Here is an 11,551-nt window from a genome sequence, read left to right as displayed (position 1 = left end):
TCTTGTCCAACTCTGAGAATTACAGGATATATTATTATTGTAAACTGTTTTAAGTAGAAGAGGAAACAGTCCCAGAGAGACTGGGAGAATTGTTAAAGGTCATACCACATTTATCACAGTTCTTACAGAGCATCTAATTTGGCCCTTAACAACAACCATGTGAGACTGATAAGGAATAATTATACCCATTTTCCTCAAGAGGAAATTGGGTTTTATTGAAGGCCATGCAGAACAAATGATTGATCTTGGCATTTAACTTTTCTCAGGACTACTTGATCTTTCTACTACCCCAGATCAAGGGTGAGACCTTTCTGTAAAGTTATTTTGACTTTTTGGTCTTTCCAGTACTTAACATGATGCTTGATATATGCAGTAGGTGCTTAGTAAATGACTGGTAACTTGACAACTTTTCAAGTAGGGAAACTTACATTTCTTCAGTAACACTATAGTTGTTAAAATGTAATAATGGTATTGCTGATTATCAATAATTCATACTTTTATAATAGCACTCTCATGTTGACAGTGTACTTTTCTTCCAATTGTTTCATCAGGTAGTTAGTATAAGAGTTATTATCTTTTTACAAATGAGAAAAATTGAGACCTTGAATTATTTGCTTGTCAATGAGTACCCTGCTAGGAGGGTGATCTTTGAGAAGAGCTCTAAACTTAGGGATCTTTACTACAAAACCAGTGTTTAATCCATTGTGAGACATTTGGTTCTTTATTCTAGTGAAGTAAAAATTCTCTACAGATGACAATTTCCCATGTTCCAAGGAATGATGTGTATTGGTAGAATAATGAACAATTTTGGATCCAACAATTTTAGAGAAAAATATGGGAATTATGTCCAAAAAGTTATTAAACTGTCTATAGTCTTTGACCCAGTAATGCCATTACTACCACAATTTAATAATTCAACAATTGTCCAAGTGGCAATCTATTCTACTAGTTACTCTCTCTATGTTTAATCACTAAATTGTTTTTAGAATAATTACTGAAATATGAAGGGAAATAATTTTTAAAGACCTCAAGATTTTCATTAATGTCACCACCAACTGTCAATTTATTTCGTCCTTCATGGTTAAAAAACAAAACAAAAACACAAACGGAACTGGGGTAAGACTAGAGGTATACAACTAGATATGTATTCTCAGATAAAACTAACATCTTGATTTTTTTGTTTTTTGCTTTCCTACATGTATTTTTTTTAAAGGAACGACTTTTACATGGAGAGAGATTCATTGGTTAGAGACAGAAATGTTAAGCTTCTAAGTCAGGAGTTGAATCCATGTATTTAATGTTCCAAGCTCACTTCTCTATCCTCTGTGCCATATTAGCTCTATATGTAATATATGTAAATTTATATTGTTGTTATTAAATATTCTCCTAAAGAATAACTCAGTCAGTTTTCCTTGCTATAGATTAGAGAATGATTTCTTATACTATGATTATCATAATATAATTTATTTGTAGTTAATTAAGATACTCAATTTTTTAAAATGAGAACAAAAGAGATCTAGAATGATCAAATCTCAAACAAATACTACAAAGCAGTAATCATCAAGACTGTTTAGTATTAGTTTTAAAAGATTGTATGTACATCTAAAAGAAGAAACTTGGTGGCAAAGTGTTTATTCAATCCAGTGACAAATAGCAATTTTATTAAAGATTCAATATTTGACAAAAACTGTTTGGATAATTGGAAAGAATATGATGGAAATTATGTTTAGACCATGATCTAGAAACAAGGGAAGACTCTATCAATTGAGGAATGGTTGAACAAATTCCAGTAAATGAATGTTCTCAAAATAATGCAAACTAATAACAATATAAAAAATTGTTCCAACTTACTAATGATAGAAAAATAAATGATAACCATCCTGAGGTTTCACATGACACTCAGCAAATTTAAAAAGATGACAGAACATATGAATAGTTAATATTATGGGATTGTGAGATGATAAAGTACTATTAGTGAAACTGTGAAGCAGTACAAACATTTTGAAAATTAATTTGGAATTGCATACATTTTCATTTTTTATACTATATAATTTACCGATTTTGCCGCCACTTTTCTTCTTCTTCCTGTCCAATTCTTTTTTTCACTTCTTAATTTTGTTTGAATCATCACATCAAAATTAATTTACACCCAGATGATCTGTCTATATGTACTCCTTCTAATTGCCATAATAGGGATACAGTTCTTAAAGAGTTGCAAGTATCATGTAGGCATTTTAACCTTATTGAACAACATGCTTGTTTTTCTTTCCCAATTACTATGTTTATGCTTTTCTTGAATCTTGGATTTGAAGATCAAATTTTCTATTTTGATTTGGTCTTTTCATCAGGAAAGTTTGAAAATCCTCTATTTCATTGAATATGAAATTGTCATTCATTTTTTTCCCTTGAAAGATCATGTTCAATTTTACCAGGTTAAGTTGATTCTTGGTTATCATCTAATCTCCCTTGCCTTCTAGAATGTCATATTCCAAGCTCTTTGATCTTTTAATGTAGAAACTGCTAAACCCTATGTAATGTCGACTATAGTTCCTTGATATTTGATTAGTTTCTTTTTTACTACTTGTAATATTTTTTCCTCAACCTAATAGTTCTGGGATTTGGTCACAATATTCCTTTGAGTTTTAATTTTATCATCTTTTTCAGAAAGTGATCAGACTATTTTACCCTTTGAATCTTCTTCAAAGATGCTGTCTTGGTGCTTTTTGATCATGATATTCAGGTAGTTAAATAATTCTTAAATTACCTCTTCTGAATCTATTTTTCCAGGTCAAATGGTTTTTTCCAATGAGGTATTTTACATTTTCCTTTCTTTTTTATTCTTTTAATTTTGTTTGATTCTTGATGTCTCATAGAGTCATTACCTTCCACTTGTCCAATTCTAATTTTTTAAGTAATTATTTTCTTCAGTTAATTTTTGTTCTTCCTTATCCATTTGGCCAACTATACTTTTAAAAGATTTTTTTCTTCAGTATACTTTCTCCCCAATTTGGTCAATTTTATTTTTTAAGAAATTGTTTTCTTTAGTCAATTTATATATTTCCTTACCTAAGCTATTGACTCTTTTTTCCCATGGTTCTCTCACATAATTCTCCTTTGTTTTCCCAATTTTTTTCCATCTCTCTTATTTGATTTTTAAATTTCTTTGAACTTTTCCAAAATGAATTTTGGGAATTGAGACCAATTCATATTCCCCTCTGATGCTTTAAATGTAGGTGTTTTGACAATGTTGTCTTCTGAGTTTCTGTTTTGATCTTCCCTTTTCCTATAGTAGCTTTCTATAGTCAGACTCTTTTTTTCCAATAATTTTTTATCCTATTTTGTGACATTTAAAGTCGAGTTCTGTTTCTGAGGGGACGTTGTCCTAAATTTCTTATGTTGGAGGCCAGGGACCTTGTCATTGACTTTCTGTTCTAGAATTTGGGGGGCAGGGGTTGTAGATTACTGCATGGAATGATTGGGCTTAATCATGCCTGTTGTGCCCTGCATATTAGAGCTGGCATCTTGCCTGTTGCACCGGAACTAGAGGTCTCATAGCTGTCCTGCTGTGTCACTGGCTCAATGAGTCAGAATGTGGGCCTTGGCTGCTGATCTATGCAGAAGCTAAGAACCTACCACTGGCTTGCCTGGATGCTGCCTGTGCTGGGCTGCGTTCCCTTTTTACTCAAGTGAGACAGATTTTTACTGAAGTCCTTCTATCTTGGGATGGAACATTGTCTCACTTTATCTTTTTGTAGGTTCTTTCATTACAGAATTCATTTAGAGGTTTGACTTAATGTTATTCCTGAGGAAAACTGAAGAAAGCTCAGGCAATTACCTGGTTTTTCTCTACCATCTTGGGCTCCTTCTCCATATTGTAAAATTTCAAAAGAACAAGTATGACCAACAGAAGAAATATGAAAGATATCCCTACCCTGTTCCTTTGCAGCGGTAGCAGGTCCACAAATGAAGTACATTCTGTTTATTTTCAGACTTCTTCAATATATTAGTCAAGTTGCTTATTTCCTCCTGCTTCTTTCACTTATTCTTTTTGAAATTTTTTTTTATCATATGGAAGAGTTCTCAGGATAGGAAGATTTATACTAGGAAAAACAATTTTGGTCGTGTAAAAAGCAAAAGAGTTCAATAAAATGTATTTTTAAATTGCACAATAGTAGAAAAAAGGAAGTTAGCAAGAGAATGAATAGGAGGACAGCTTTGAAATTTACATATTGAATTTTTTATATAGCCATACAATATGTTTGTATAGATACATATATATAATATTTACACATATGTACACACATATACACACATGATGGTTTACTTCACAATTCCAGACAATCAGCAGAGAAACTAAAAACTTTTGTAATTTTAGCAAAGAAAAAAAGACATAAAATAAGTACATAAAAATAACCATTTTTACAGAAAAATAACAAAAATAGGAGAAAAGTATAGAAATGCAAAATCATTTCAATATATCTACAAAACAAACAAAATATTTTGAAGTTAATCTAATAACAGATATAAGATTAGGTCTTATAAAGCTACCACAAAAAATACTTTTTACAGACTTTGCCAAGAAAACCCCAAATGGGGTCATGAAAATTCAGACATTGCTGAAAGGACTAAACAACAACAACAATGAGAAGATAGGTATTTATACAGTTTTGGTTAAGCTGTGAATAGAGCCACATATTTTTCAAAACAATATGGAATTAAGTGAGACTAATTAATATCTTGTTTATATCCTTTTCTCAGTCTCATTACATATGCACATAGGTCAAGGAGGTCAAAGTCAAAAGGAACATTCCCATATATGAAGTTATTTTTAATGTTATTTTAACTCTAGTAAACAAAACTTGAAATAAAATAGATGCCCATTTACTAGAGGATGACTAAACAAATTGTATTCATGTAAAAATAATGAACTATTTATTAAATTATCGCACATGAAGAATATGATAAATTTAGAGAAACAGAGGAAAAAACTTGTAAATGGATATAGAGTAAAATAAGCTGAACTAGGAGACCAATATGCACAATGACTATAGTAATATAAATTTTAAAATCTCAGTTATGATTAACTATAATGACCAATCTCAATCATGGATAATAAATGGTGAATCACTTCTCCCTCAGCAGAGAAAGGATAGATAAAGATTAACATCCTGTCTCTGTTACCTATTCTGAATGTGTACAAGTCTCTTCACTTCCTTCGCTTCATGTTCTTTATCTGGAAAATGGGGGAGCAGAGGAGCAAATTATATGGCCACTAAAATCCCTTGCAACTCTAAGTCTATGAGCCTGTGAATCTGGGAGGGGAAGGGAATGAATTGAGTAAAATTGGGGTGGGATATCAAAGGGAAATAACAAGGAAAACCTCTTCACCTAGAGTAGAAATTCATGATGACAGGGATTTGGTGAGTAGAGATATTTAGAAGAAGGAAAGACACATTAGATTTGGGGAAGAATGGGTTCTAGACATCAAATATTTAGTTAAAAGTTAATTTAGTTATGCTTTGGGAAATAACTCTTAAGATACTGGCGAAGGAGTGATGGAAAGAAGTAAGATAACTTGGTCTCATAAGGGGTAGTATTCTCAGGTGACCAAAGTGTATAGTTGCTGATGTTTATTTAGCTTCTAATGGGAGGGTCTGATGAAGGACCTTGAATGAACCTAACTTTACTGTACCTAATGATTTTATTTCTGTTGTTTTATCCTTCCATTGTATATTGACCTCATTGGCTCATTCTGGACACTGGAAGAAAGCTAGTGAAAGGATCTGAGTCAATGGCATTTAAATAATATGGTGCAACAGAGTATATCAAAACACCCTCAAGGAATCCGGGTTTCTATATCATAGGGAAATTATAAGATGGAAGACTACTGACTATTGTAAATACAACATTGCATGTGGTATTTCCAGGCAAGGTGACTTCAAAAGCTCTAGCTAATTTATATTTGGTTTTGAATTTTTGGACACAAGTTTTTGCCAGCCCTCAAACTCAGTCCAACCAGGAATGAGGATGATCTGGACATAAACAATGTCTTTGGATAAGGGATTAAGTGAGAAGTTTCAAAGCACACATTGTTCTTTGAAGTCCTTATAAGAGCAGTTATTCTAAGTTCATTCAGCATAGGTAAAATCGACATCATGGCTGCTACCAAGTTGCTACTACTCCTTTTTTCAGTGGTCCTGTTGGGCCTGAGCTCAGCTGATGTCCAAGAGGAGGGTAAGTTGGGGATATAAGAGCATCTATGATCATGTTAGGAGGTTATTGGCAGTGTGATGGTTAAAGGTACAATTCAAGTGAGGTCATTTGGAGTTAACTATCCTCAGTAGTTCAGGTACTTTTGTCTTCTTAGAGTTAAAACATAGGATATGGTATTCTTTTTTTCCACATTCTGATGACTCTTCAAATTTCTTTTCAGCCTGAGTTTGAAGTCAAATCCAATTTATTCTTTAAGCTCTCTTTCTTTTTTTCCTTCAAATCACCTATGCTCCTTGTTGTTCCTCATGCACATAATTACATCTTTCCAAACTTTTGTCCAACTGTTTCTCCCTCTGCAACACATATGCTACTCATCTCTACCTCTTAGAATTTCTAGATTTTGTTAAAGTCATCTTCTAAATGAAATCTATCTTGATTTCCTGCCCTATTCCCTGTTCAGATGTTCCTTTCACCTAAAAAAATCTTTTTTACATATTTTGCATTTTATTTTCTATTTTCCCAAATAAAATTTAAATTCTTAACATCAAAGATTATTTCTTATTTCTTGTACATCTAGCCCCAGTAAGATGACTGACACATAATAAGAACTTAATAACTTCTTAATGAATTGAATTATTGGGCATAAAATGTTGATAAGAAATGCAAAAAATTTCTATCTTTATTGAAATGTTTATATTCCTGGGACAAAAATACACTCTACATTTGGAAACATACAGATGACTGAATTTTTCTTATTATATTCAGATTTTGACATTGTATAGCAATTCAGTTTAGTTCTTCCCTTTACTACATGAGCTCCTTTTTTCTTGTCAATGTGTTTTTCTAATTTTTCCAAGGTGCAATCTCTTTACAATGGAAATACTCAGGCAAAAACTAAACTATTTCCAAGGAATTGTGAATTCCTTCTCAGACATCATACTCTTTATTTTCGGTCAAGAGAAATCTGTGTCTTAATAATAACAATAATCAATCAATCAGCAGTCATTTTTTTACTGGGAATTCAAAATCAAATGTGAAACAAAGTGATAGTGATGAAGTTTCTGCCTTCATGGAACTGATATTCTTCCTAGATATGACACAACAATGATTTTTTTCTCATACTCAAAACTCATCTAAATATCTCCAAACATTTTAATATTGGGCATCCTGCCCCAAAATTAAGATGTTGGAATGAAATTATATTATGGAGCATTATTAGAATAAAATATCATTATTAGAATAAAATTGGGGTGTTGGGATGAAAATTTATTATTTTTTATCAAAAGTGTTGGTGTCATACAGAGTTAGCCCAAGTGGCAAAATATAATATTATTTAATATATGGGATCTCAGGAACCACAATTCAGTGGGAACAAATATGAAATTCCTCCTCCCAATACATATCTATCTGCACCTGCTCAACAACTTAGAACCTAGCTTCTTAAAGTGTGGTTTGTGACCCTCTATAGGGTCTCAAAACTGAATAAAGGTGTCTCAAAATTATGATTTATTGTAAATGTTTGATTTGCATACCTATTTTATATAGCTGGAGTCACGTAAAATTTCTCAGGTGAAAAGGGGTGGTAAGTGAGAAAAGTTTAATCAGCCTTGTCCTACAGTATCTTGGAATCGTGGAGTGGTAAGCAATTTGTCTATGTTCATATGACCAATAGGTTTCAGAAGCAGAATTTTAACTCAGGAATTTTTTATTTCTTTGTTTTGCAAGACAATTGACCAGTGCTTTATCCATTGCACCATCTAGTTGCCCAAAATTCAGAAATTTTTGACTGTTTGGTTTTCAATGTATTATACCATTCTGCCTCTCAGTGAAATTATTATCATTATTATTTTACAGATGAAGAAACTCTTGGTCAGGGAAATTTAGTGGTTTTCCCACTGGCATAACTGGCTAATAGTTTGAGAACTATGACACATGGATTTCATTCCACTGACTCTAATTCAAGAATTTTAGGAAAAGGCAACACCTTGGGTCAAAAGAAGAACAATTACAGTCAAGGACCTTGATTAAAATTCTAATTTCTGGAGTATGATCTTGGGTAATTCACAGTACCTGATACATGGTTAAGTGCTTAATAAAGCTTGTTAATTTGACAATCTTCCCTGAATTCCTTCAGTTTTTTCATTAGAAAATGAGAGTTCTATTAGACGATCTTTTAGATATCCTCCAATTGTAAATTTTATGATCTTAAACTTATGTGAAAAAGACACCTTCTGATAGATAAAATATCTTTTTAACATGAGAATATTTAGTTCTCTTGAAGTTCTAACAGTATGGAAAGGAGATTATTTTCTTCCCTTTGGAACTGGAGATAAAAAACCCAAGAAAGCCTTATTCAAGTTTAAGGATTTTTGATCCAAGATGGGGAAAAACAAAACAAAAACTTAGGGACTAAAATGAAGATGCATGAAAGTTTATCATTCATTGTTATTTTGGGCTTTTCCCCACAGAACCCATACAAGACAGCTCTGCACCGAATTCTGGTAAGACTGCTATATAGAAAATATTCTAACATGCCCCTGGACTTCACTTTAACTTTATCACTAAATTGTCCATGTGTGCATCACAAAATAGGATCTTATAAGGGCTTCCCTATCACAAATTGGAGACAATTGTGCTTTAGCATCTTCTCACTTTTAATGAATCTGTAACTCAGAGCACCAGCTGTTTCGAATGTGTTCCACTTGAAGAGATGAGACAATTCACAAGAAATTCTGTCCCACTTTCAGGGGGAAAAATAACCATTTTTCCTGTTCTCAAATAATTCTAGGAACCTTTCTTTGTTTGCTTTCATCCTATTAAAAAGCTAGAATGTAAGAGGTCATTAATAGTTCAATTCATGACTATAACAAATCTTTAGGATGCAGGCTACCAACATTTAAATCCCATCTTTCCTTCTCTTTTTCTTCTTCCTCTTCTGTTCTCATTTTATTCTTTCTTACCACATCCCATAAGACCTCTCTTACTCTATACCTAGAGCACCATTTAATTGGCCCAAGTTCTAGGAATTTCATGGAATGGAATTTTTTTTAAACCGAATATTATAAGAGGCCCACTGAGTTGCTTTACTTTGTACCAATGAGTCATAGGAACTGAAACATTTTAATTACTTAATAAATATTGACTGGTAGACACAGTTCATAAGAAAGGCAAAAAAAAATTGCGATGTAAAATAACAATCTCATGAAGCTTGAATTTATTTTCCTACATATATACTAAGTATAAGAGTGGAACTTTATGAGAATTGTGTAGGAAGTATTCATATAAGAGAACATGTGGGGATCCACAAAAGAGGGATGCACATGTAAGAAAAAACATATGACCAAGACACACATAGAAGGATCCCTCATGCTTTTGATATAACAAGCTGCCAAGATCTTCAATTCCTGTCTTTATATAAGTCTAAGATAGTTCCCACTTATATGATCATCCATCACATAAATTTCACCCAGGCTTATCTTGAGCCTGGGACAAGCATGAATCTCTTAAATCCTTATTAGACATTCACCAGGTAAGCCTGGTTCACTCTTATTCAATACTACTGGGAATATGAGAAGAGTTTTGTCCTTTGCACAATTATCCTATGACACAAACCATTCTGTTTGCATCCACTGCATATCAGGCCTCTTCCTTCATTTGACTTTTCCTGTGTTGTCTCCTCTCAGAAAGTGAAGAGTATCTGGAACCAGTACCACAGTACACTCTTCTAGAAGAACAAGACTCTAGCGATAACCAAGGCACAAAATCTTTAAGCAGGTCTTCAGGGAAACAAAGAATTGGTGGAAGACATAAACCTTCAGGTCCCCATGGAAATGCTTCACCAGGTGGTCCAGGCCCACGTTTTCCACTAAAAGGGCAGAAAGATGGTGGTCAAAAAGGTAAACAGCCAAGAGATCGTCCATTTGGCCCACCGAAAAAGGAGCAGAGAGATAATCTTGTAAAGAACAAGAAAAGAAAAGGTTCAGGTGGCCAGTAAGGAAGTCATCTACTCGCTCATCCCAAGGTGCTTCATTTTTCTTCTTAATAAACCATTATCCCTGTTTAAATACATACTGGCTGTCAATTGACACACACATTTACATGTAGCTCTTTTTCCTTTTCTATAAATCTATTTTCCATTTTTCTTCTAACTATTTGTTCAGTTTTATCTTTCTCTGCACCATTCTCCCTGATAGAGACAGAGACAAAATGAAAGTGAAAGGGAGTGAGAGTGAGAGAAGGGGGTGGAGGGAGGGAGAGAGAGAGAGAGAGAGAAACTTCACTTACTCTTTCCCCCCTCTCTTTTATGCTACTCATTCCTAATCTTGCCTGGGATCTCTCTCCATATTTTGTTTTTCTTTTTAAAATTTCAATAATGTATGACTTTGTCATTGCCATTAGCCAGGCACAATCAGCACACTTCATTAGTTCATCTATAAATCTCTTCTTTCTTGTTTCAGTGCTGGAGAATGAAGCTGCGCATTAGGGAGGCATCTTTGAAGTCCTTATGTAGAACTGGATATTGAGACAGTACATGCTTCTTGATCTTCTCCATTTCTTTCTTTGCAATATCAATAAATATGCTAGTAATCAAACATCGACTCCTACTTCTCTTTAAGGTGTTTTGTGTCACTCACCTTTCAGTATATTTGGTTTCAGATATGAGAACAGAAGTATGGTCCTCAGCTGCTTGATGCTTGGCTGATTCAGATTATTCTGTGGATGCACAGCCCTAACCTGCACTTATTAGCATAATCCTGAGTCCCCAAACTGTCCCTTGCTTAAAGTTGAATAGGGACCATTCATATGTTAAATATTTTTGAGTTTCTGTAAAGATCATAGTAGTTGAAGGATACAAAAAAGTAGGATGTTAAAAAAAAAAAAAAAAACTCCTCATCTTCCTGTATGATCTTCAATAATTTCCTTGGAATGGAGTCTGATTTTCTTTCTTTTCCTACTTTTCTGAATGGAACTAAAAATCTGAAAGCAAATCTTATGATTCTCCAAATCACTCTCTATCAGTTAATGAGCCAATAGGAGTAAGTGCCAGACACTATGTGCCAGACACCATGGTAAACAGCTAGATAAAAAGAAATGCAGAACACAAGGAAAGAAACCAAAGTAAAACCAAAAATAAGCAATCTCTGCTCTAAAGACTCTTACATTCTAAAGGTGGAGACTCCTACTCTATTACAACATAGTCTTGCACTCAAACTCAAAGTCAAGCACTCAAACTAGTCAAGTATAGGGCCAAATTGAAGGTAGTCTCAAAAGGAAGACACTAAGGTTAAAAAAAGACTGGGAAAGGCTTTTGGTAGAAGGTGAGGGTTTAGCTAAGACT

At 33.4% G+C, this 11,551-nt stretch overlaps 1 protein-coding gene across 3 annotated transcripts; it reads left to right on the top strand.

The window, feature by feature from the left end:
- The first annotated feature begins 261 nt into the window (after positions 1-261).
- Positions 262-10,805, top strand: LOC105750238 (salivary acidic proline-rich phosphoprotein 1/2-like). Of its 3 annotated transcripts, none has more exons than XR_004233506.1 (4): positions 262-300; positions 8,682-8,714; positions 9,897-10,234; positions 10,671-10,805. XR_004233506.1 is itself a non-coding variant. In XM_012547374.2 (4 exons), the coding sequence occupies exons 1-3, from the start codon at positions 6,156-6,158 to the stop codon at positions 10,205-10,207; spliced, it is 423 nt and encodes a 140-aa protein (XP_012402828.1). In that variant the 5' UTR covers positions 6,129-6,155; the 3' UTR covers positions 10,208-10,234; positions 10,671-10,805. The 3 variants fall into 3 exon arrangements, 2 of the variants coding, with proteins under 2 accessions (XP_031819583.1, XP_012402828.1); XM_012547374.2 differs by lacking the exon at positions 262-300 and adding an exon at positions 6,129-6,234; XM_031963723.1 differs by lacking the exons at positions 262-300; positions 8,682-8,714 and adding an exon at positions 6,127-6,234.
- The last annotated feature ends 746 nt before the right edge of the window (positions 10,806-11,551 follow it).

The sequence above is a fragment of the Sarcophilus harrisii genome, chromosome 3, assembly GCF_902635505.1.
Source record: "Sarcophilus harrisii chromosome 3, mSarHar1.11, whole genome shotgun sequence".
Taxonomy (NCBI): domain Eukaryota; kingdom Metazoa; phylum Chordata; class Mammalia; order Dasyuromorphia; family Dasyuridae; genus Sarcophilus; species Sarcophilus harrisii.
This window is presented reverse-complemented; position numbering and strand designations above follow the sequence as displayed.

Coding starts and splice junctions, on each gene's coding strand:
- LOC105750238 (XM_012547374.2), top strand. CDS start 6,156: ATGGCTGCTACCAAGTTGCTACTACTCCTTTTTTCAGTGGTCCTGTTG. Junction 6,235..8,681: donor AGCTGATGTCCAAGAGGAGG/GTAAGTTGGGGA, acceptor TTTTCCCCACAG/AACCCATACAAGACAGCTCT. Junction 8,715..9,896: donor CAGCTCTGCACCGAATTCTG/GTAAGACTGCTA, acceptor GTCTCCTCTCAG/AAAGTGAAGAGTATCTGGAA.